Consider the following 27,083-nt stretch of genomic DNA (forward strand, 5'->3'; position numbering starts at 1 on the left):
TCACACTTTTGATATGCATAGAAAGCCTTAGTATATAGTATGTAGCTCATTGTATGCACTTAATAAATAATAGTAATACTTTTATCATGATACCTTAAATGAGTCTGTGTCAGATGCAGACTTACTGAAAACTTAGGAGGAAATATAAGGGAATGGCTAAAATTTGACTTTATCATAAATTTTAGTTGTATGAATGAATGAGCCAGGGTAGTGAACCAGAAAACATCAAGTCATTCTCTATACTGCCCTGAAGTATACACATGCAAGGTTTCTGGGACTGAAGTCATCCTAGCAGCCTTTTCAGTGAAAATGTTGCTGTTCTTAAATCCAGCTAAGTACATGCCATTTTAAAACACAGTGTTTTTCAAATTAACTTAATGTGTGCTGCTGAGAAAATGTCAGGTTTTGCCAGATCCTGTATTTTTACCTATTGTTTGATATTCATGTCATTCATAACGTAATACTATTAAAATGCTTTGTTTTTATTGTAATGCATTAGTTCATTTTAAAAGATAAGTGTCACAGATATGTAGTAAAGTGATAAGTTAGGTTTAGATCCAAGGAGAATGAGAGATGGAATAGGACCTATTTACGTTTGTATGTGGAAGGTGGTGGAGCTATTTAAGAGGATGCTTGGGTTTGAAGAAGGCGGCTGATTACAGATTGCTAGAATTTGTGAGAGTAAACTTAATGTTCTGCAGGTGTATACCTTGAGATGATTGTAAATCATTCCCAAGAAGAGACCCATTAGATAGCCAGACACATGGACTTGCACCTTGGTCAGGAAGATCTAGGTCGAAGTTATCGGTATGAGATCCACAACCACATAGTCATTACTTGAAGCCATGGGAGCAACAGAGGCATGAAGAACACAGGCCCTACAGTGATCCTCAGGGAATCTAGTCCCCAGTGTTCCCTGTGCACCATATGACCGTGGCTCTATCTCCTCTGAATAATAAGTGTTAACAGTTCCTACATCATAGGCACAATTACTGAGAGATCATTGCCTTTCAATCGATTTGATTTAAAGACTTAGAATGACAGGTAGCACATAGTACATGCTTTTAGTACATTTTGGCTGATGTTGTCACTATTATTATTGAGGGACTCACCTAGGGAAAATTTCTAGAGCAAGTAGAAAACTGGAAAAAGCAGTATTTACAAGAGGCGGGGAAGGAACAGGATTCTATGAAGGAGACAGTATAGCCAGAGGAGGCAGGATGGGCAAAAAATAGAAGGTGATATCAGTGAAGCCAGAGGAAGGATGAATGTCAAGGAGGATGTCATCAGTGATTTTGAAGGATGCAGAAACGTCAGGGTAGATAGATGGAGAACGGAAAAGTGCCCTTTGGATGTAGCCACCAAGAAATGGTTAGTAACCTTGGGGAGAACAGTTGGTACAGAGTTTAGAGCAGCAGCCAGATGACAGAGTTGAAGAGAAAATGAGACCTGAATAAGTGGAGAGTCCTTGAAATATGTGTGTCTGGAAAGGGAAACAGGAAGTGTCTGAAGTGAAGAACTGGGGAATCGGGGCACTGTCAGAGAGTGATGCGATGGTCAGGCTGAATATGGAAATACCTAAAGAGAAGGTGAAGGTGTCCTGGGTGCTACTGCAGGCTGTAGAAGTTCTGAGTAGTTTAGGAGGTCCCCAGGCAAAATGAGTAAGGGAGGATCAGGGTCAGTGCTTCAGTAGAAGGGTTCCCTTTGGAAACCACTGCCTCCTGAGTGAATGGGAGGACTTTGGAAAAAGCTGACCACAGCTACATTGGTGCTACTTCAGAGAAAAGTCTCGCCCGCTATGTAGGAAGTTGGGTTCAAGTTTGTTCTCTTTTGTGGGAAACCGCAAACTCTCATGCATGGAAGGCCTTGTCTGTTTTTAGATTTCAGACTCCAGTTTGAGTTGTAAGGATCCTAGGATATTTCTTGTGAAGAGCAAAAATTGCACAGTGAAGTGTTGATTCCTTCATGGTTCCTGGACCTGTTCACAGAACCACTTTTTTCCCCACAAGGCCCAAGAGAATTGGGATCAACCCATGGCTTGCCCAGTGGTGATCCTTCCTATAGCCCCTTTATTCACTTTGCTGATAAATTCAGAAGGTTGTGGGTCTCAGTGGTAGACTGTGTTGTCCTTTCTTTCCAAAGGGACCCAGTCTTCTAACCCTGTTAACACACATGCTTGCAGGGAGACAGGCAGGCACTGTCCCAGGCATTAAGGTTTGACGATATCCCTGGGGAGGTATGGGCCAGCGTGCTGGCCGCTGTTTGCAGGAGCCTCAAGCCCTACACGGGAGCCCTGACCTAGCCTGGCACTCTGCGGAGGATTTACACCAAGCATTTGGTTTAGAGATAGCATTATCTTGCAGTTTTGGCTTCCTGCTTCTGGAAGGAGAGAAGACTGTTATGGAAGTAAACTTGATCTTTTCCTGTGTATTAACTGGAGGTAGGGAATTGTTACCATGAAAACTGCCCAGAGTAGCTTCAGAAAACAAGGGCAAAGAGTTTTTTTTTGTTTTTTAGTATTTTCATAAAATTGACAAAGGAATTTCTTAAAAGAGTAATATGATGGGAAATACTGAATTAAGACTTTGGGTTACCTTAAATCAGTATCTGAATATTAAAGAACAACACAAATGTACCCACCATCCCTGTACTGGACTCCTTTTTTTTTTTTTTTTTTTTTTTGAGATAGAGTCTCACTCTTTCTCCCAGGCTAGAGTGCAGTGGTGCGATCTTGGCTCACTGCAACCTCCACCTCCTGGGTTCAAGAGATTCTCCTGCCTCAGCCTCCCGAGTAGCTGGGATTACAGTCATGCACCACCACGCCTGGCTGATTTTTATATTTTTATTAGAGACAGGGTTTCACCATGTTGGCCAGGGTGGTCTTGAACTCCTGACCTCAAGTGATCTGCCCGCCTCAGCCTCCCAAAGTGCTAGGATTACAGGCGTGAGCCACCGTGCCTGGCCAGCATTGATATTTTGATGTCTGCAGACTGGCTATATAAAGAAATCATGCATTTTTATTTTGTAAGGGTTATGAGAGTACCTAATTTGTGTAAATTACTTGCTTTGAAATTAAATAAACAGAGTATTATGGCTGTAGCAAAAAGGAACCACTATTTTTCTCACTCATTTGTCATGAGTGGTGCTTCAGCCACTGCTTCCTTCTTCTGATTTTCCTTCTTCTGATTTTATGTAAAAAAAAAAAAAAAAAAAATGGCTCTTCTATATATGAAGTTTAAGAGGAAAGAACAAAAAACGACATTGAGAACAAAATAGGGTTATTGAGAAGAGAATATGATCAGAAGATAAAAGGTAAATTATTAACTAAGTGGCATAATAACATTGTACAATGCTAAGAGCTTAGTAAAAATGGAATCCAAGGCATCTATCTGTGGCAGAAATTACTTCATTTTTTTTCTATACTTAGGAATTGAAAATATATTTCCAAATTTTTGGCAAGTGAACCTCTTAGGAAAGAACATGGTATATTAAAAAAATAAAGTTTTATTTTTTACTTTATCATGCCTCTAAAAAATAGCTAACAGCATTTAGCATTTTGTTCATGTACTTCACACCCAACTCCTCTGATGTGGTTGTTATTCCCATTTTACAGGTGATTAAACTGGGGTTTACAGATGTTAAAGTGACTTGTCTAATATTATATAATAGCTAGTAAGTGACAGAGCCTATTGTCAGATTCAAGTTGATACCAAAATCCTGTAATCCTTCCATATTTGTTCTAATCTTTGTCAAATCGTATGCCTTTAAAGAGGCTTACAAGTTTTTAAACTACAGGACAGGTGGCCCACTGGCTGAATCTGGCCCTTGCCTGTTCTTTATAGCCTGCAAGCTAAGAATGTTTTATACAATTTTTAATGGTTAAAAAATAATCAAAGGCACAATATTTGATGACACCTGAAGATTAGATGAAATCAAATTTCAGTTTCCATATATATTATAAAATCTTATTGGAACACAACCACACTCTTCATTTATGTTTATGGCTGCTTTTGCAATCCCAGGTCAAAGGTGAGCAGTTGTGACAGAGACCTATGCTATGGCCCACAAAGCCTAAAATATTTACTGTGTTTCTGGCCTTTTCTAGAAAAAGTTTGCCTACTGCTGCTCTAGGATATTAGAACAAAAATCTGCGATGAGAAGTTCTGTATGGGGCCCGAAAGCACGTTAAAGCTCTCTCACACCTGAGGTCTTTTGATCATTCCAGCAGCCGGCAAGGCAGATGGTGTTGCTTGTTTGAACCAATGGGGAATGGATGCCAAGCTCTGTGGTCTCATCAGCACCATGCAGTTTGTTCATGTTCACTTCCAGGTGCCTACTTTTATTTGACATCTTAAAACAGGAATTTGTTTTGACCCTTCAGCTTGAATGTTTTAATCCAATTCCCCTACCTCCTTAAGGAGAAACTGCATGTCAGATTTAGACCACCTCTGCTCTGTAGCCCCAGGCCGACTTCCTGAGTTACATGAGTGCTCGTTGCACTTTGTTGTGACTGTGGAGTGCAGGCACTGGTGTTGCCTCTGCCTTTCCCTCTTTCTCTCTACCCACCACAGTGTTTAAACGAATGAATGTATAATCAATCAAGTCTTTTTTTTTTTTTCTAATTATACTTTAAGTTCTAGGGTACATGTGCCCAACCTGCAGGTTTGTTACATAGGTATACATGTGACATGTTGGTTCACTGCACCCATCAACTCGTCATCTACATTAGATATTTCTCCCAATGCAATCCCTCCCCCAGTCTCCCACCCCCAACAGGCCCTTGGGTGTGATGCTCCTTGCCCTGTGTCCAAGTGTTCTTATAATCAAGTCAACCATTTAAATTACAGAAGAAAAAGTCATAGTACTGTTTTCATCCTGGGAGATAAGACCTTTCACTATTGAATTTTGTGAATGTTAATAGTTTCTTGACAGGAAAAGAAGCCAGGAGAGGAGAAAATAGAAGTGTGAATTTTAAGATATGTTTTGTTGCAGAATTTGGCTTAAGTTTTGTGTAGACTTTTGGGATTTTTAAAAAATACATAAAAATAACCCAAGTTTTTATTGACAAGTTGTTTCTATTGACAATTCATTGACAGATGAATGGATAAACAAAATGTGGCATATATATTGCAATGGAATATTTATCCTTAAAAAGGAAGTAAATTCTGTAAACCTTGAGGACATTATGCTAAGTGAGATCATGCCAGTCACAAAAAGACAAGTAATATGTACGTAATTTCATTTATACAAGGTGCCTAGAGTAGTCGAATTCATAGAGACAGAAGCACAATGGTAGTTGCTAGAGACTGGGTAAAAGGGGTAACTAGGAGTTGTTTTTTCAGTTTGGGATTATGAAAAAGTTCTGGAGATGGATGATGGTGATGGTTGCACAACAATGTGAATATACTTACAGCCCTGTACACTTAAAAATGGTTAAAATGTTACATTTTGTTAGCATATATTTTGCCACGGTAAAAATATACACATATATCATCACCTATTTAAAACATCATGTCTACTTTGAATACCTAATCAAAATTATATATTACAAAAGAAAGATTACCCTTTCAAACTATTTGTTTATCAATTGAAAAATTTACCATGTGATACATGATATCTAAGTGATTCAGCCCTGACATGATTCAAATTTAAAGTTAATTGGGTCCTCTTGCATGTTTTATTTTCAAAGCATATTTATATAAAATTTGTAAGAAAGATTAGGTAGATACAAGATTACAATTGATTATCAGTTACTCTTTCCTTCCTTACTGGTTAGCAGTTTATGAAAGAAATTAATTAAAACCATAGAGTAAGCCAAAAAGCATCATTCTAAAGATACCAGTTCTTTATTAAATCCTGTGGAGTTTCCAGAGAAATACATACGGTAGAATCTATTAAAGCAAACAGTTCATTTTACAGCATATATATTTAAGATGTTATATATTTCATGCCCTTCATGAAAATTAATTCTTAAAACATTTTCTTTGATAGGTCAGAATTGGAACATTTAGCATTAGTAAAAATTGGGGTCGTAGTGTGGTTTTACATAAACAAAGAACTCTTATTCTATTTTATTTACAAAAATTAATAACAAAAATAAATGCCCAAGGTAAAGGGAATTAAATACTCAGAAGTATAAAATAAAAAGTAAGCCACCCTACAGGCATCCAGTCCCATTTCCGAAAGGTTAAAATTTCCTCTAAAATTGAGTTTTTTGAGGATACATCAAGAAAAAATTTATTTCTGCATATTCTAGCATAGATGTCTTTTTAAAAACAACTGCCTGGCTTTATTTTCCTGCATAATCTTTCTTAAAGATATTCTGCATCAGCACATTTGGACTTACTTCAATCTTTTCTAGCAATTGCGTGGAATCCTATTATGTAGATGTATGTATATATCTAGCTATTCTTATTTTGATGATTATTGGGTTGTTTCCAGTTTTATTTGATTGGTTAGTTTTGTGTACTTTTCCAAGTATATCACAACCTCAGCATTGAAACTAATGAGACAACAGGTAGATATGTAGTATTTACCTTTTTTTAGGTGTTGTTAAATTGCCCCACCAAGAGTTTGTACCAGTTTACATTCCTGCAACACCATTTCTTCATAGCCTCACCAATGCTGTGTACTTTCAGATCTGATGTGTTGTTTCCAATTGTTAGAATAGGCCATAATGGGTTATTAGAATATTATTGAACACTGTTAGCATACTTTAATGGCTTCAGAAAAGCAGAAATATCAGTTGTCCACTAAATCAGAACACCGTGTTTGAGGAATTGACAGTTTCCTCAACAGGTTTGTCCTGGTGTATGCAAATAATACTTTGTGTCTCTTCTTTCTGCTTAATTTTCTGAATTCAATTTTAATTACAGAAATTGTGTTGTAACAAGTGATACAATTAAAAGAGATAATATAAAAGTGGAGATAATTTCTCTGTTCTTTCTCAGTACCACCCTTCTGAGGTGACCAATCGTACTAATCTGCTGTGTCTCATTCACAGCTGTGTCTGTTCAAACAAACCTATGTAGCCTTTGGGTTTTTAAATTTTGTTGTGTTTTACTCAGTTCTTCAGTTGACTTTTTAACATAATCATATATAATCGTCCTTCTGAAGCAATGGATAAAAGTCCAACTCATTCTTTTGAATAAGGACATAGTATGCTGTAGAATGGAAATGCCATCATTTGTTACAATATTGCTATGTGGATGGACATTGAAATTGTTTCAAATGATGCTGCAATTACTGTTTAATACATACCATTGCTTTTATTTCTGTAGACTGGATTTCCAAGTGGATGACAGAGAATGAGGAATATGGCTTTTTAATTTTAGTAGTTACTACTAGATTGTTTCTTCAAAGGGTTATGGCAAATCCCACTCCCATGAACAGTACGTGCAAGTGCCCATTTCCCTCCAGTTCCTCACCAGCCCTGGCTGTTACTACTTTTTTAAATGTTTGCCAATATGATTAAAAATGACATGTCATTGTTATTTGATTTTCTTTCTCCTTACAAATGAAATTGAGCATTTTTTTCAATATTTTAGTTAGCATTTACATTTCATCTTAGGAGACTTGCTTGCTAATATTCTTTGACTATTTTTACATGTTTAAAAAATTGTGCGTAACATTTTATTGATCATTATAGGTTATGTGTTACAAATATTTCTCTCTCTTGCTCATCTTTTAACTTTATGTGGTCTGAGTACAAAGTTTTGTTTTGTTTATTTGTTTGTTTGTTTATTGAGACGGAGTCTCGCTCCGTCGCCCAGGCTGGAGTACAGTGGCAGGATCTCGGCTCACTGCAACCTCTGCCTCCCGGGTTCAAGTGATTCTCCTGCCTCAGCCTCCTGAGTAACTGGGATCACAGGCACAAGCACTATTTTTTGTTTTTAGTAGAGATGGGGTTTCACCTTGCTGGCCAGGCTGTTCTTGAACTCCTGAGCTCAGGTGATCTGCCCACCTCAGCCTCCCAAAGTGCTGGGATTACAGGAATGAGCCACTGCACCCAGCCAAAGTTTTATTGTTGTATAGTTAAATATGCCTGTCTTTTCCCTTATGGTTTTGGAATTTTTTTTTTTTTTTTTTTTTGCCTTATTTAAGATTTCTATCATCTTAAGGTTATAAAAATATTTTCCTAGGTCATTTTGTTTTTGTTTTCTATATTCATTATGGAACTTGTGTTTATGTGTGTATGCATGTGTGTGTACAGTTTGAGGTAGTAATCTAGCTTTGTTTTCTCTACTTAACAACAGCAGTACTTTTCCCATTGAATGAAATTTCCCCTTTGTCATTAGTTAAGTTCCCATGTATACTTGCATCTGGCTCTTTAATTCTTATGAAATTACGGGGTTTTATTTGATTTGAGAAGAAAGTTTTGAAGTAAAAAGTCAATTACAGTTCTAAATATAACCTTCAGCAACAGAAAATGACACAACCTTAATTTTTTAGCTTCCTATAATGGAAAGAGCAAGAATTTAGAATTTCAGTCCAACTCTTCACTTACTAATTCATGTGACCTTGAGCAAATCATTTACTTTGCCCCTCCCATTTTAGGATTGCTTAACTCAAAACTCTGCTGTGCTTTTTAAGGATTAGAGAAAATATAAATAGAGTGCCTGACCCACAGTTGGCATTCATTCAGTACTGCTCAACATTATTATTTTTGTTATGACTTAAAAGGAAAGGTAGACATTTGATATTAAATTATGCCCTTTCCAAACATAAGCAAATAGATTTCTTCATAAGTGAGGATGTATTTTATGCAAGAGGAAAAAGAATTCTCAATATGGCAATTTAAAGATTCTTTTGGTCAAATAAATTAGTCTGAACAAAGTATATATTCAAATCTGGAACTTCTTTTTCTTCTTTTTTCCTTTTTTTTTTTTTTTTTTCCTTTTCTGTTGACTGTTGACTGCCCTATAGATGTAACACAAGTAAAAAGTAACATTACTTGCCTGCTTTTTTTTGTTGTTGGTAAATAGGGAGTATGCAGATATTCAATAAGGGTAAGAAAAAATAAAATTGCTTTTATATGTAGCTGGAAGGAGCCAAATAATAGGGGAGAAAGCAGGAGAGTCAGAGAAAGACAGGGACATCAAATATGGAAGCACAAGGAACAGAGCACTCGTGGACCCAAAGACTGAAATGGGCTTTATTCTGGATGCATATATGCACTGAGGTTGGACTCAGCCTGTAGCTAGATGTGCCTGAGCTCTTCTACAGCTTTAATGTTCCTTATAGGTTAGATATGGCTTATGGTTATCGATAATAGATTGATCTTTCTTAACCTTCTTTTCCAAGAAGCCCACGATAACTTCTGGAAGTTTCTAAAGGAATGATGATATTATTGAAACCATACAGATAACATGAAAAAAGTTAAGACAAGATTTTGAACACTTGTACCTCTTGAGCCAGCTACCCAGCATTCCCAAGGAGCCATTTAATTGACTAGGGCATAACTAATAAATATGTTTTCTAATTCTAGTACCCTTGCCACCCACACACACACACGTTAAGCCACAGAATATCTGCAGAGCAGAAAGGACAGTTGTAAAAGTAAACCTAGTGTAGTCTTAAGAAAAAAATCTACCAGTATTAGGTGATATTTGCTTTCATTCCCATTAGATTTCATTAACTTGCTAACCAAACCTTAAATTAGTAGTTTTTAAAATAAGCCTCCTATTCTCTAGTGCAATTGATTACCTCTACTGAGGAATAGAAGGTTAAGTTTAGCCTTGTTGTTTCTCTTATCATTTTTATGTTTTTTACAGTGTTTTCATTAGCTAGTCTACGTAGAGGAAGGAGGAAATTGGTCATTTATTCTTTTTAGTTTTCCATTTCAGCAAATAATGATTTATGTGGATTATTATCATATACTGTATAGTCAATTAACCCCCAAATAAGCATCTAACATTAGGTGATATGCATCATTGGTCTTAATAATTTTGAGATATCTATGTGTGTGTATGTATATACATATGTATATACACCCATATATATACACATGCACAGTGAAAACCCAAATTGTTCATGTTAAGTCATTACTAGTTTTCGTAATTTCTTAAAGAGGTTTAAAGTAATAGCTAATCAAATATTCAAGGCATTACATTTTAAAGAAAATCTCATGGTGTTTTTGACGTTAATTCTACCACATAACTACCTTGTTGAACAATGAAAGCAACGGTTGTCATTGACAACTACAGCTTACACTCCTCCAACTTCCATTTTCCTTGTGATATCTCTTTTCCTCAATATTTATTTGACTACTAGGGCTTTCCCAAATTTAAGGAATTTTAAACATAATAAAACCTCAACTACAAGACTGAACTAGAATTATTTATATCTACACACACACGCAGCACACATATCTATACATCCTATCTATACATTCTACATTTTACGAGAAAAAGTAAATGAAAATAAATGGCATTCCCACTTCAACAATTAAATGTCAGTAGTCTGTTCAATGAGTTTTCAAAAGTGGCATGCTAAGGCTGAAAACCCCTGGTTTTTTGATAACGTATCATGTGATGTCTGAGAGATCAAGAAATCAAGGAGGAAGGGGAGGCTGTAATAAAGGAGTAAGTCATAAAATCACCCTGAATTACTTACCAGGGTTTTCTGGGTTTGTTGTTGTCGTCGTCGTCGTCGTCGTTGTTGTTGTTGTTGTTGTTGTTGTCATTGTTGTTGTTGCAAAAAGCTGCAGAGATACTAAGATGAATGAAATACAGATTCCACTCTTCTTTAAGAGGAGTCCTGTTTCGTAAAGTGAGAAGATGTCACAGAGCACCATACCCAAGGGCTGGATAAAGAACTGTAGGTGTTCCATTCAAGTGGATGGAACAAATGAGGAAAAGCCTTGAGTGGTGTATATAGGAAACCACAAATAATTCTGTGTAGGTGTGTGAAGAGAAGTGATGGGAGACCACAAAAAGATATTTGGGGGCCAGACTATACAGAGTGTGTTAAAACAAGGCTGAGTTGGCTTTTTATAAATGGTTTTATGGGTTGGGTTGGGTTGGGTAGAGCATGGTGTGCAGTGGTTAACACCATGGGGTTAAGACAGATTGAGGTGATTTCAAATCTTGGTGTTGAATGACCATAGGCAAGTCAGTTCTCTATGAAATGAGGCTGACTCTGACTCCCTCACAGGCTGATTATGTGGAGTTCATGAAGAAATACTTGGCACTTAGCATAGAGCCTAGAGCCCAGTAAACCTTTTTTAAAACATAGAGATTATTGGTGAGTAGTATTGAACTTTGGCAAATATATCAAGAAAAAAATGTAAGTAGTGGAAGCAGAACCCCATACCACCATGGCAGGGAGAAGACTTAATGAGGAGTTTTTGCAATAGCCTAAATTAATGTGAACCTGAAGGAATAGTGAGGAAGGAAATGGATTTGGCCTATGCTAAAGATGTGAACTGACAGGATTTGGGAAATCACTTAATGTGCAAAGAATGGGAACAAGGTAAAGGGAGGAAATGACAAAAAGATGAGAGCACTTACAGTTTGAGCCTGAATGAAAGAGAAATGGTGGTTCCATTAGGACAGTGGTTTTCAGCCGTCCGTGTGCATGAGAATCTCCTGGAGGACTTGTTTAAACAGGTTTCTGGCTGGGCATGGTGGCTTACGCCTGTAATCCCAGCTCCTTGGGAGGCCGAGGCAGTGGATTACTTAAGGTCAAGAGTTCAAGACCTGCCTGGCCAACATGGCAAAACCCCTTCTCTACTAAAAATACAAAAAAAATAGCTGGGTGTGGTGGCGCACACCTGTAATCCCAGCTACTTGGGAAGCTGAGACAGGAGAATCGCTTGAACCCAGGAGACGGAGGTTGCAGTGAGCTGAGATCATGCCATTGCACTGCAGCCTGGACAACAAGAGCAAAACTCCATCTCCGAAAGAAAAAAAACACATAGGTTTCTGAACCCCACCCCTCTGACTTTAAGAAGTTCCCAGGTGGTGCTGATGTTGCTGGTTCAGGGACCACACTTTGAGAACTACTCCATGCAGAAACAGAAAACACAGTAGGTGGGGAAGTATGGGAGAGGAGAGAGGTGTGTCTGGGTAAGGCCATGGCTCATCCATCATTTAAATGTAGCTACATAGAAGACCACTGAAAATTCGATTAAAGATAGTGAATTTGGACATTACCACTGTTCATGGACCCGTGTGATGGTCATATTGTCAAGTGAGAGGCTGAAGAGCCAATGGCAAGTTACACAGTGAGTCACTGTTGAGTAGACAGTCTTTTAAGAAGCCATTGGCTCACGCCTGTAATTCCAGCACTTTGGGAGACCGAGGCAGGTGGATCACCTGAGGTCTGGAGTTCAGGACCAGCCTAGCCAACATAGTGAAACCCCGTCTCTACTAAAAATACAAAAATTAGCCAGACTTGGTGGCACATACCTGTAATCCCAACTACTCAAGGAGGCTGAGGCACAAGAATCGCTTGAACTGCAGAGGCAGAGGTTGCAGTGATCATGCCCCTGCACTCCAGCGTGGGCGACAGAGTGAGAATCTGTCTCCAAAAAAAAAAGCCATCCGTGTGGTGGGTACGTAGGAAAAGCATGGGACTCTGTTTTCTTTGAAGTTCTCATCCACAAATGGTTTTTAGTAAAAAGCTTTTCTTGTGTATATTTAATGTACCCCCAAACCTCTCCTCCTTTATTTTGGTTTCCTCATAGAGGAGCTAAGTAACAGATAAGAGCCTGAGTCTTAGAATATAAACTTCAAACATCTGATAAACTTTACTGTTTTCAATCTGCTTCATTAAAACTGATGGAAAGATGTCAACTAGAACTTGGTTTATTCCTGTTTTGGTGGTAGGATAGAACAACAACAATCTTAATATTGTTCATCTCCTATTAGAATATTAGCTAGTAAGGCAAGAAATTAAGTGGGTAGCTGTATTTTGCACTTTTCTTTGATCCTGAGATCTCAATGTAACAGACGATGGGCATAGCCTAGGGCAACAAATCCCGCAGAGCTGTCCTAATAATGTGTATCCTTCATGTCTTCAAATTGATGCAACGTCAGCAGTTTCCATATGAAGGCTAACCCTTTGTAGTGCCCTTCCCTATGTAAGTATTCAGTCTTGACAAAAGTGATTAAAATTTTGTTTTCCAATTTCTAAAAAATATTTTAAATGTAGAATACAGTGTAGTACCTCTTAATTCAGCCTTCCCTAAATACAACAAATAAACTTTTTTTCAGTGTTGTATAAGTTGTGTTGTCAAAATGATAGTTCCTTGAGATGTTAATAGTTGTTCTTTGCAAAAGAAAAAGTGTGCCTAGTGTTCAATAAATCAAAGAAGTGCTGGGTTAAACAAAGGTAAGCTGACTTCCTGCTGGTAGACTTCTCAGAACTTTTAATATGGTAGGGTTGCTGTGACTCTCCAAGATTTAGAGTCTCCTAGGCAGCATTTCCCAAATCTGCTTGACTCGGAACCCTTCCTTGAAGGGAGTATCTGTTAACATCCTGTGGGACGCTGGTGTTCTCAGTTTGAGAAACATAATGTTATTCATCTTTGATTTTTAATTTCCTTTTAACAAAGGAAGGTAGCCAGTACAATGGTGACTGACATCGTATGCCCAGCATTTCTATAATTAATAATACATTGATTTAGGGATTACCAAGTAGATAATAATGATCTATCAGTTATTAAGTAAATTGTGGTAGATGGTCAGGACATTTGATTACCTCTGTTGAATTTGCTGGGTGTCTTAAGGATGAGAAATTCAAGGACCTTTGTAAATATGACTGCTTTGGTTTTTGCACAAGCCTAGGTTACAGGACGATATTTAGGATGTTTTGGGGGATTTCTTAGTAGTTCTTAAATATTTGTTTTTAATATAGTTTCCTAAACTTGGCCCAAAGATATGATCATGACCATAATTGACTCATCTTTTCAATGTGGGAAATGGGGAGAAATGCTATAGCATGTCCTGGGTACAGGACATAATCCTGCCCAATCCCCTCTGTCTTAAAAATCTAGTCAGTGATAATTAGTATTTCAGTGATATAAAACTCTCAGTACACTAAGGCAGAAAGTAGATTTTTTTCAAAGATTTTTAACCAACAACAGTTGAAATAAAAATGCTTGCTTTCTTAACCAGTAATTCCATCACATAACAACCATCTGTTTTCTTCTTTCAATATGTCTGGAACTGAGTACTTTCCTGCTGAGGTATATAGTCATGGAAAGGTATGTTGTCTCTTGGTGTGTTACACTGCTAGCATGAGATGATTTTTGTCAAACAGATGAACGTTTCTAAAAATTACTATGTATTTTATATTAAGAAAAATATACAAGCATTGGAAACCAGTATTTCAATGACTTCAATGCCTGGAATGATACTGTCTTAAAAAGGAGTCATTTTAAAGAAAAATACTCAATGAAAGAGATAATATAGGTCAGAGAAGAAAGAAACAGACTGAGGAGTCCTATAATCAAGAAGGTATGTTCTCAGATGAGAAAAACTTGAGCGTTAGACTAAATGAAACATGGAGGATTCCAGAGAGAAGCAAGATTCTGGAGGAGGCAGGAGAGCATGCAGAGACCAGCCTTGGATGAGAAAGGGACAGTCCCTCCACTAAGCCTGGAAGAGAACTGAGGATTAGTGTGAATGTGGGGGCAGGAGTTGAGTTGTCAAGCTGATGGTCTGAAATGAGCACCTACTGCTGTTTCTTAATTGTCGTCATCATAGTTGTAGTAGCTATTGCAGCTACTCCTGAATTAGTCAGCTGGACTAACTTGAAGTAAATCCACATAATGATGCAAATTGACAACTGAGCAAGATGGCTGGAGGCTCAAAAGACAATGAGCTTTTTCCATGTATTTTAGAAGCATAATGGTCTTTACTGATTAGGAAGAAAAGGAAAACATGATTTACTAATATCAAGAATGTAAGGGGGATATGACTGCGGATCCTACTGACAATGAGAACAATTATATAACATATACTGACAGCGAAGAATATTATGAACCACTTTATGCTGATAATTAGAGGTAGTAAGGAGCCAGGAGCACACCATCTCTCCTCTCCCCTCTTCCAGGCACCTTGGGTTTGGGGTGTGGAAGAATTCATAGTCTTCACCAGAGAGGGTTGTAGGAAAATGCAGTATTTTCAAGGAAGAACTACATTTCAATTAAAGCCTGGAAGGGGAGCATATTCTTAGTAACTCAGAGGTGGAGAACATTCTGATTAAAAGATAAAGAGTTTGTAAATAGAGAGTCTGTAAACTGGAATGAGGCTTCCACAGGGCACAGTTGGAAAGGGTCAGGAGATATGTCACTATGGCCATCAGTGAGAACTTAATGAGGGTAAGAGACTAGGAGGCCACAGGAGGATGAAGTATGACCTGCTTTCAGTGTTAAGTGAAAATGGTTCAAGGGACTGAACCTTGAACAAGAGTGGAGCTCTTCCTGCTTATCAGAGGAGCGGGAGTGCAGAGACCTAATTCTGAAAGCTACCTGGGGTTTCTGAAAACCAGAAGGAAGACGATACCCTTGTGACTAGATGTGCAGTATCCTAGTATTTCTATTTGAAAGAAACACAGTAATCAACAATGTTAAAGCCTTATTTAGAACTGAGTAACTTGGGAGTTGAAGTAAAAGTCAACCTAAACAAGAAGGGAAAACAAAAGAAGAAAGATAGAGATTTCACACCCAATGACCATGCAGGAACAGACATGAAAAAGAACTAATAAGTCTCAGAAATGGAAAATGCTGTCTTTGGAAAAAAAAAGTTAAGTAGATGAGATAAACCATAAACAGGACACATAGAGAAATAGTGAATTGAAGGCAGTGCTGAGAAATTCTCCCTGACTACAGCTTGAAGAAATTAACAGAAAATATGAAAGAGCTATACTGTAGATTCAGTATTCTAACCAGTCTTTCCCCTGAAAGAAACTAAACATACTCAATAAAATATTGGATTTTTTTTTAAAGCAAGGCTAAGCTAGAAGGAAAAGAAATAGTTCACAAAAACTAAAAGCAAAATGCAAATGAGAATCCTAAGCAATAAACCTGGCTTTTACCCTGAAGATATCTGGCAAATCTAGGTGATCTTGAGCATGCCATTTGACAGCTCCATGCCAAAGGCATTTGAGGAGGCCTAAGGTGAAGGTTCAAATTAGATCCTATGCCCAAAGCTAGAACTTGCCAAAACTACAACATTGGCTAAAACTGATAAGAAATCTGTCCCACAGAAGAGGACAGGCCTGAGTGCTGGCAGGAGGAAGACATTTTCCCCGATAGTTATGATACCTATGAGATTCAGAAACTTAAATTGGTCAATAAACATAGGAAAAAGGTGTTTGTTATCAGGGAAATACAAAATAAAACACAAGCAAAATAGCATTCTATGCCTATCAGACAACCAAAGAAAAGAGAAATTTAAGGCCCAGAATACCAATTGATGTCAGTAAGAATGTGGAGAAGCTGAAACTCTCATTTATTACTGGCTGGAATGTAAATTAGTACCACTACTTTGAAAAGTAACCTGACAATCATTATCAAGCAAAACCGAAGATGTGTGTATCTTTTGACCAAGCAATTCCACTTCTAGGTCTCTTTACTCTGGAGAAGTATGATTCAGGTGCACAAGATGGTTTATACAAGAAAGATTATTTTACAGAATGTTTATGATTACATAAAATTGGGAACAACCCCAGGTTCATGATGAGAATCAATGTGATAGCTATGCAATGGAATGCTATTGAGAACTGAAAATAGATTAGCTAGATCTACATGTATTGATGTTAATAAATCTCAAAATCATGTTGCAGTAAAAGCAATCTGCAAAACCTGTACAACATACCAATGGCATAAATTGTGTGCACATATAAAACAATGCTATATCTGTTGCCATTTATGGCTCTGTAAATATGTAAATGTGTAGTAGTAATATAAAATACTCATGCGAATATTAAGCACCAACTTTAGGGTAATGATTCCTTCTAGGGAGGGAAGAAAAGAGAAGAATGGGATGTAGGAAAGAGAAACCCAGGGATTTCATTGTATTTTAAAATAAAATTGTAATATTTTACTTCACAAGACACCTGATGCAAATGTAGCAAAATATTAAAGTTTGCTATAGCTTGGTCAGATTCACAGAAGTTTATTGTGTTATTGTCTATAATTTTCTGTATTTTTGAAGTGTCTCACAATATTCTTAAATTGGGAGAGAGAAATCTATCATTATAGAAATGGAAGGCAAAAAAAAAAAAGACTGTTTCAGGTTGGGTTCTCACTGACATGGAATTTTACATGCAGAATATTTGTCAGGGATCAACACCTGTGGAGGAGAGGGGAAGCGAAAGCAGGATTAGGCAAGGGAGAATTCCAAATCAGGCTGACAAAGCCTTGGCCAAGGCCAAAGGGAGCAGATCTGGGCCTGGTCTTTATTTTCTTACCTTGATCAGTGCCTGAATGCAAGTGGCTCTCTGCAGCCAAGACACCCCTGAAGGAGCTGATGACCACAGGCCACCTGCTGGCAGATGGGGCAGCCAACTCTTCCGTGGGCTTCCATTGGCAGTGTAGCTCTGTCTACCAAATATGGCTCATCTGAAAGTGCTGCTTTATTTTCGTCTATTCCCTTAACTCTCTCTCAAAGAATATTTATCAGTATTCTTATTTGAGAGGAAGGAAGTAAATATAAAAGACAAGCTTTGTAACACATGTGAACAGATTCCATTTTTAAAGCATATTAGTAGCCTTGACTTTCTAAAGTCATGTGTGGTTTTGTTTGCTAGGCTCTACGAGGAAATGTTCATACACTAAATCACTGACAAATGCTTTTAACATTACCTTTTGTCTTCTCACGAAAGAACAAATATAAGCTTGCCCTATAATTTAGATTCCCAGTTTGGGATACTGATTTAAGAACCAGTCTTCACATTTTTTGTTTAGAGGATAAAATACAAGAATTTAACTTCATAGATGATGTCTCTGCATCATCATCTTAATGAGTGTTATTTTGGAAATTATTAGATGTGTTTTCATATGACTGCATAATGCTGTCCTCCTCCTCATCAGACAGTCTAAGAAGCCAGTAGAGACTGAATTGTCAAATATTGATATCCCACTCATACATCTTGGTGCCATTCACATGTGTGCGTGTTCAACTTGTATTCCGTAGGAATAATAGGAATAATTTTGCAAGAAAGCATATTTTTTGTTTGTAAACATTCACAGGTGTTAAGAAACTTTTACAGATTCAATACTTTATAGCTTCTTGATAGTCTGCTTTTGGCACTTTGATGAAGTCCTACTTGTGAGAAGTTGTGGGCACATAATAGGTTGAATGGTTTCGATAAAAGTGATGTTCAATATTATGGGCTCTGCGCCAGTAGGGATATAATGTGGACTTAACTCAGTCCATAAGAATGTTAAAGGAATTGCCCTACTTTTAAATAAAATGTATAGCTACATAATGTGTGTATAGGCTTTCCTAGCAACTCAACAACTGTGAATTGTTTCTATGGGTGCGTCGATCAAAGTTTCTGGTTGTAAGATACAGACACTGACATGGCTAATTAAACAGAAAAGTAATTCATTAAGGGATTATTAGTGAATTCCTACACTTGTTACAAGTACTGGAGAACAAGACTTGAGACTAAGATTCCAGGAACGGTGTCCAAATTTGTGCCACAAAGTTGATCAGATAAAGAAACTATTGTTATAGCCACCAAACACACAGAGTTGTGTGTGGAGGTTGTTCCTATGTCAGGAACTTGACCTTGAGAACTAATGCAGGAAGCACAGCAAGAAGGCAATAGAGAAAATGAGTGTCCTCTTTACTGGAGTCAGAGTCTCTGTCAGCACCTGCATCACAGTCTGGCATGAGTGTACCTTCTTGGCAGAGCCAAAGTCACCTGTCTGTGCTTTTGAGGGAAGGAAATATGGGAAATTCCAACTTCTGCCTTCAAGAGGAACTTTCCCAACTATTTCCTTGAAAGGTTGTTTACAAGGTCATAGGCAGCCACAGACATGATAAAAATTCATTCCTGTACAGTGGAATTTTTTTCTATGAATGGAATTTTTTTTCTTTGTTCTTATTTGCAATGTATCTTCATACTATATCTGATATGGTAACTTTTGGCCATCCCAAAATGAGGACAATACTCCAGCCCCCAATCCCTAGTAGCCACTGAACTCAGAGGACGAAGGTAATGTGATGGCTTGGGGAACATTTTGGGATTCCCGAGTAGTCCTTTCCTGGCCCAGCTTGAGAGAACTAGGCAGTCTTGTGGGAAAAGATGCATATAATAACAAGTGAGTAAAAGAAGTGAACAAATGGAAGTCTATCACAAAAAAAAAAAAAAAAGATACTGTTACAGAGCAAAGAAAGAGTAAGTGTGAGTTAAGCATAATAGTATTTTCAAATTGGATCTTAGCCTTGTACTGAATTCTGAACAATTTATGTCTATCTAGTCTTTTGTTACTGAACATTTATTAAGAGCCTAAGAATTGTTAGGCAGAGGCAAGCATTGTCCCACTTACCGATTATGATCATATTGTACAGCATTATTGAGCCAGCTATTATTCATCTAGGCCCTGTCCAATACGCCCACACCAACTGGGATCATTAGGAAAGGATTCGCAGTATCAGAAGGTGGTAAGGAGTTTAGGGACTGTTTCTTAAAAATTTTTCTAAGAATAGCTTGTGGAATTTGCAGAGCCAGTGCTGTCAAGCAATTACATGTTTGCCTGATTTCACAGGGAGTTCATGTACTTTTCAATTAAAATTTTTAATGGCAAACATATACATATAATCATAAATAATATTTTAGGTCGTTTTATTTCTGAATAGTTTCTAGATTTAATACTCATATGTCTGGTATTTTGAACTAGCAGTCATCAAATTAAACTACTTACAGTTCAGCATTTGCTTTGAGTAGACTTGTGAGGAGACAACATGGCACAGGGGAGCTTGAGATGCTATTTGTGGCTTAAAACCTTTGGAATATACTTGATCTTTAGATATTTTATAACATGACATGTTTTCTACTTATTAAAATCCCATCAAGCTAACAATGAGAGAAATACAAATAAAGTTAAAACCTCCTCTCCTTTCATAGAATTTGTTTGCCTTCACTTTGCAATGTAGATTGAAGAATATAATTTCTGTAGACACTATTCCAGCTTTTGAATATATTTTAAATTCCATGTTATGGCTTAGTCTTTTTCATTTCTTGTGTTCCTTCTCTCCCTTTGCACGGTGGCATATGATTGCTTTTGGACACAGCAAATTTTTGTTGGTTGTATTATAGATAAATATAGCAAGACTTTTTCTGCGGCATTGGAATCATTTTTTTAATTAATTAAAAGACTATATATCAAACATGGTAAAGTGATTCTGATCATGGGGATTTACATTTTTTTAAACTATGCTGACATATAGTATGAGAAATATAAAAACTAGCCATTGTTTGCTGTGCCTCTGATGTAGATACATTAAGTAAGGTCTCTGGAAGCCTTAACTTTAATAAGGCTCTATAGCAGAAGTACTGTTTAAAGACCTCAGTTAGAACCAAAATCAGAAAAGGCAAATAAAGATCTACATGTTTTCTATGCCAAACAAAGGCTGATATTCTATTGCCTTTAGATTTGAAAAAGCTAGGAATCAATAGGTCATTTATTTCATCCACAAATTGCATTTCACAAAGCCACACCATAGCTGTATGTTATGGGTACGTTCCTGTGTTTCCTGTGACATACATTACTTCATATATCTGCCTGAGCAGCATACTTCGGAGCCTTATATGCCTTTTATTTCCTTGAATCACAGGAGCTTCAGTTTCAACGACTCACCCGAGAACTGGAAGTGGAAAGGCAGATTGTTGCCAGTCAGCTAGAAAGATGTAGGCTTGGAGCAGAATCACCAAGCATCGCCAGCACCAGGTACAGGGCCAATGGCTCCATCTTTATGCACACTCAAGTTACATGCCTTATTAAGTTGTTCTGTATGCAGCAAATGATTCTGTTAGTGTTGTTACTGTTAACTTGCCTTCCATAATTTGAAACCAAAAATGTCCATTTATTCTAATTTTGAGAAGCCTCTTGCTGTATCAGCTATCCCTCAGTCCTGTGCTTAAAATGTTTTCTATAGCATTGGCAAGCTTCTGTAGCAAAAGCTACTGTGCTGCCTTCAGATTCCTCATATGTCCACACAGTTAGTGGATGTTGTTGTGATTGATTGCTAATTATTTGGTAAAGCTAATTGGCTGGTGCTTTGAACACCTGGTATTGATTTTTTTAAAACTAAGAAATATTTCTAAATAAGATTGCATTAACTTTTAAAAATGTCTCCAGTTTACTTTGGGTTTTTCTAGAGCTCTATGAAACTACCACACAAACTAATTACTATAAGGAATAATTTACTGTACTCACATATAGTAAATACAAAATGAGTGCATTACTATAAAAACATAGTCATGATTGTTATTTTTTATTTAAATACCTCTCATGCTATTTAAAAGCATCATTCTTGTAAAAATTACTACATGTTCCAAATAGTTAAATCACTGCTTATCCTACCTATAGATTTCTTTCTTAATAATTACATATTTCTATAAAGCCTACTGTAAAATGCTTTCATTGTTTGCAGTTTTAAATTTGATCTGCTTATGCTTAGGTAGACATGCCTGCAATAACTTCTCTCAGTCATTTCTAACCTCATAATTATTCTGCTTTTCAGTATCTTGTGATACTCATGGGTAAAAAAACTTCTTAGTGAATAGAATGCTGTCTGTTGTTTCTAACTGATTGTTGGTATGAACATTAAACTATTGGGCTGGTAAGTTATAAACGTATGAATTGTTCATCTCTCTTAACAGTTGTGTATATTGATATGTTTGGTAAGGCATAAAGCATATAAATAAAGGTCACCAAAACCTTTACAAAACAAATATAAGATTATGTAATTATTTTATAAATATCCAGGAAGGTTTTTATGGGAAGAGAATTATAAGCAAGGTGTAAAATAATAAATTAGAAATTTCTAACTCAGACTTTGCAATACCCAATGAAATAATTTGTTCAGGAAATTAAAACTGAAAACAAAAATTAGCTTTAATTCTCTATAATATTTTTTAGAAATTATCCATATCTTTAGCACCAAAAAGAACAATTCACAAACTCAATAATATGGTATTATATATTTCTAAAAGGTATGCACCAACTGGTTTTGTTTTTCTAACCAGAATTATATTTTAATGGAAAAGTGATTCAACATTTAACAGAATTCTGTTAGTACTTCTTATTCTGGCAATATTACTAACTAAATTAAAATAGAAATTCTCTTGATAAACTCCTAGTAATACTTGGTATATCAATAATAAAGACCAATACCTAGAGGAAATGGCACAAGAGGAGGGAAAATCCCCAGATATTGAAACTAGAAAGAGCACTGAAAGCCGGAGCCAGAAGCTTGAGCTACCTCTGTAGGAGATGTGAGAACAGTTGTCACATCTCAAAGTAAGCACTAAAGATGGGTTTTATACCCATATAGGAGCCGAAGAATGAAATCTTGTGTGAACTCAAGATGGTATGTTTGAACTTAAGATCACTGTACTAAGCCATATCCTTTAAAGGACCCCACAATTAGCAAACCCCAGGCTTCTACCATATGTGGGTTTGGAGCCCAAATGTAACTATCCACATTGCTCAGGAGTCCCCATCTGAGAAAATGACACCACTAAAGATGAGCTCACAGTGAGATAGTATAAAACACAAATTTATGAGTGACATCAGCAAGATGACAGAATAGGACTTGTCAGTGCTCATCCTCTCACAGAAACATCAATTTGAACAACCATTCACACACACAAATACCTTCACTAGAGCTAAGGAATCCAGATGAGAGATTATAGCACCTGAGTGTACAAACATAAGAAAAGATGTATTGAAGAGGGTAGGAAGGACAGTTTCACACTGTGCTTTGTTCATCATGTATTTCTGAATTAGTTCTGATTTTGGGGAAAAAAATGCATTGAAATACATACCATAAACTTGACCATGAGTGAGAGAATCAGTGAGCAAAAGAATAGAGTTTCACACTCCAAGAACTGGATACCACTGGGGGAAGTCTGACAGGTGTGCACAGTAAAATACAAAGGATGCTCATTGCAGCATCATTTGCAAAAGTAAAAAATTACAAAGAGTATACTTATTCCTCAGGACGGAAATGGAAAATAAACTGTTAATAGGTACACTCTAAAGCAGTTAAAATGAAACTCTAGAGCAGTTAAAATGAAATAACTGGATCTACATGTATCAACATGGACATGTTTGCAAAACAGACTTGAAAAGCTGTAAGTTGCAGAAGAATAACTATAGGAGGAATAATCTATGAGCAATTTAAAATATACATCTATAGCAATACTGCATAATAATTAAACAGTACTTGGTTTTTTTTCAGTGTATGCATTTGGAGTAAAAGTATAAAATATTTTGGAATGACACCAATTTAAGATGGTAGAACCTCTAGAAAGGAAGAAAGGAGGACAATACTAGGAATTAGGCTTTCACTGAATCTGTAGCATTTTATTCAAGAGCCATCTGGAGCAAATATAACAAAATGTTAACAGCTGTTAAATGAAGGAGTGGTTGATATATGCATGGCTATTAGATTATGTTCTGGACTTGTGAATTTTAAAATGTTAAATAATTTTAAGGTTATATCATTCAGCTGGCTAATTCCATATGTTTGTTAAAAATCTCTAAGTAAAATACATATTGTGGGCAGTAGTTTCTGTCAGTGACTCTTTTTTGTGGTTCCTCTCTGGTTCTCAGTGCCTGGCATTTGTGCCTGGCATGTGACTGTCACGACCAGTGAATGTCGGGTGAATGAATGGGTCATGCAGAAATGGGAGTGGGATTGACCAGGGAAAGGAGGAAAGTGTACACAGAGGCATATATGATCCCACATTACAGTCGTCCCGGAGCACTAAGAGGCTCAGCGTCTAGGATATGCCCTAAAAGGACCTTATGAAATTGGAAAGGTGAAGCCGGCATTTAATTGTGAAGAACTTTATTGGATCTTTAAAGGAGACCTACTGAAAGTTGTTATTGGTGGTGGTGATGGTTATTGGAAGTTTTCCTTTTTTCAGAGTGCAGTGTGTAAAACAGAATAAAGAGACCAGGCAGCCAGATAGGAATCTATTATGAAATTTTAAAGGTTATGAGTAAGGTGGGTTTCTTCATTCAGTGATCTCTGAGCTGTGGTTGGAATGGTAACTGATCCACTTGGATTGCCCTACTTTCTTCTCATGTTGAATTCCCATCTATTTTTGATGTCGCAACTAAATGCTTACCCTTCTTTACAACCTTTCTCAAGTTTCTCAGGAAAAGTCACCTCCCTCATCTGAATTCCCATCACTGTTTCCCTGTGCGTGTTAGCTGCTCAACAGGTAGTGAGGCCCATTCCAACCCCATGGCCCTGGCACAGAGCCTGGTGCTCAGCAGGTGGGCTCCCAGCCAAATGATCATTGAATGGATAATGAACCTTAAGTCCAGGATGCTTCAGGCACATCAAGTAAAGGTGCTTTGCCATTAGGGGAGCCAAGGTTTTTTTTATTGTGTCACTTGAGAGATCCCCCTTGCGTCTCCAGTGCATGCCAACTGTCAGTCTTGGAACCAGAATCTAAGGGATACAGAAGAACAGAAATTAGCTCTCAGACCTGCCTGCCATTTCCAGTTTGCTAAAAAAGTAGCAATTAAAAGTGGAATTGCTACTTTGGGCGATCGAGCTTCTGTTCGATCCAGTTCGTTTTTGCATGGAATGAGTTTAATCAGCAAAACGGGGGATTTGATCACTAGTTACCTTTCATAGTGTTTGGATCCTGTGGCAGAGTTGGTAAGGTGATCTGTAAGATTTTCTTACTTTTCCTGGTCCAAAGATGACAGTAATGACTCAAAGGAAAACAAAAAGGATTTGTTTTCACCCTTTTCACCCATCCAAAGTTTTTGTCATTATTGGCCTCACCCTGTGAAGAAAGATGCAGCAGTGGCGTGAGGTCCTGTTTAATACCTGTTTAATTATGCTTATGTTGTGATAAATAAACTGTGGAGTCCTCCTCCCCGAATGAGTGGCTCTAATAGTGAGTACTTTGGTTTCCTCACACTTGTAGGATCAAAGATTCATTTTTAACCCATGCCAGAATATGTTTCCATTTTAAAAGTAGAAACTAGTCCTCTGCATACATTTGCACCTGTCAGGAAGTGTCTCAAAAAGGTGAACTGCATAATAATCATTGGCAGTTTATTTGCAGTATGCCTTCTTGAGAACATTTTTAAAATCTTAAGATAAAATTCCTTACTTTTTCTATTAATGACTCTTTAGAAGTAGTAGTCTTCCCAACAAGGTAAAAACCTCATTTCTGATTACTTTTCCATTGGTTTTATTTACTTCTAAAAAAATTAATAAAACTCGCACTATCAATATATTATAATGAACTTTCATCTGGAATTGATGAAGCCTGTATCAAGAGATGATATATCAGACCAGAAATAATCGCTGCAACCTTGAAAAGCCCTGAAGACACGTTATGGCCTCATTTAACAGAGCAATTGTAGCCTTTCTTCATTTGTACCAGGTACACTAAAGTTATCTGTGCAGATAATGTTATCAGTGTATTTAATATTTCACCTCATTGAGGTTTGGTTTTGGAATGAATTAATAAAGAAGTTATGGTTTGTCTGCATTTATATTGAGCATAGTTATATTTCACCTCATTGAAAGGAACCAGTTAATAGGGAAGAAAAAGCTTTTCTGCATTTGTTCTGAGTATGCTATCGTTGCTTATGCATTCAGTATTTCACCTCATCCAAAAGTACTTGAAACACCTTTCAAAATACAAAAACTAAAAGGAAATGCAGGAAAAAGAAGATAAAATTTAGAAAAATAAGATGAAGCCAAGGTTAAACTAGTACACAAAATGTATGTTGTAACCTTCCATGCCACGTTCGCTCTGAGTGACCTAATAGCCATGCTAAAGACAGAAACACTAATGAATTCCACAATTCACGTGTCTGTAAAAGAAAAACAAACTAAGTTGCTCAGGAGGATCCACACCATTCCTGGGGTTGAGGCTTAAGTGATTTCTCCCGTGTGTCCCCATTAACATACCGCTGTATGATGAGGCAAGCAGTGTCCTCAGTGGTCTCTTTCTAGTAAATTACAAAAACAAGCTCATAGGGCTCTTTCTTCCATTGTTAAATGGAATATAAATGGATGGAATAACACCTTAACTAAAAGTAATTCTCCAGGGGGCCAATTCTGACACTACAGCTTGGCTCCAGGATAATACTTAGCATATGTAGATAGATGAATCAATTTTAGGTCCACTAAGCAGGCAGCCTACCGTGACTGTTTCTGTCTGTAGAGCCTTTTAGAGTCATGGATGGCAATGAGTGCTGAGATGTGAGATGGCCTGTGTTGCCTGTCATTGTGCAGGTGCATAGTGTATACATCTTAGCAACAGAAATGACTCCCAGGGGATGCTGGGGTATGTACAGCTTGTCTTAGGAAATCTCACGGCACAGAATCCTCAGAGGGAAATATGTCCTTTAAATCTCATGTCTCCCACAGGCTAAGCAACATCCTTCAAATCCAAATTTTGATGAGGCATGGAACTTGTTCTTTTATTCCCTGCAATATCATTGATGGGGTATCATTTTCACATTAGTTGGGTTGAGATTTCACTGGACACAGTGAGAGTAAAAGGGTCCAATAACCCACATTGCAGGGCCCACTTGGATTCTGTACCCATCTACTCCCCCTAGGACTTCCCCTTATGCCTACACTCCAAGGACACTGGAGCAGGCAAGGGTATAGACAAGACCGTATTCTTACTCTGTATTTTATTTATGGAGTTATGGAGTTAAATGATGTTCCTTTTAGACAAGTTGTAAAGTTCAGGGAAGTATAAAGAGAAAAATTCATGATTCTACCATTCAGAGATAACTACTATGCATTTTAAGTCAACTTTATTGAAGTGTGATTTACTTACCATAAAATGTAACCCTTTGTAGTGTAGTTCTACAATCCTTTACTAGCACTTTTGGCATGCAG

At 37.2% G+C, this 27,083-nt stretch overlaps 1 protein-coding gene across 7 annotated transcripts in view; it reads left to right on the plus strand.

The window, feature by feature from the left end:
* The window catches only part of PKP4 (plakophilin 4), a 237,134-nt gene that overhangs the window by 110,798 nt on the left and 99,253 nt on the right, over window positions 1-27,083 (plus strand). For all 7 annotated transcript variants that reach the window (XM_023217400.3, XM_023217403.3, XM_026454019.2 and 4 more), the window contains exon 3: window positions 20,799-20,911. In XM_023217400.3, the coding sequence (XP_023073168.1) occupies window positions 20,799-20,911 (113 nt within the window). The remainder of the gene's footprint in view (window positions 1-20,798; window positions 20,912-27,083) is intronic.

This window comes from Piliocolobus tephrosceles, chromosome 11 (genome assembly GCF_002776525.5).
Source record: "Piliocolobus tephrosceles isolate RC106 chromosome 11, ASM277652v3, whole genome shotgun sequence".
NCBI classification, from domain to species: domain Eukaryota; kingdom Metazoa; phylum Chordata; class Mammalia; order Primates; family Cercopithecidae; genus Piliocolobus; species Piliocolobus tephrosceles.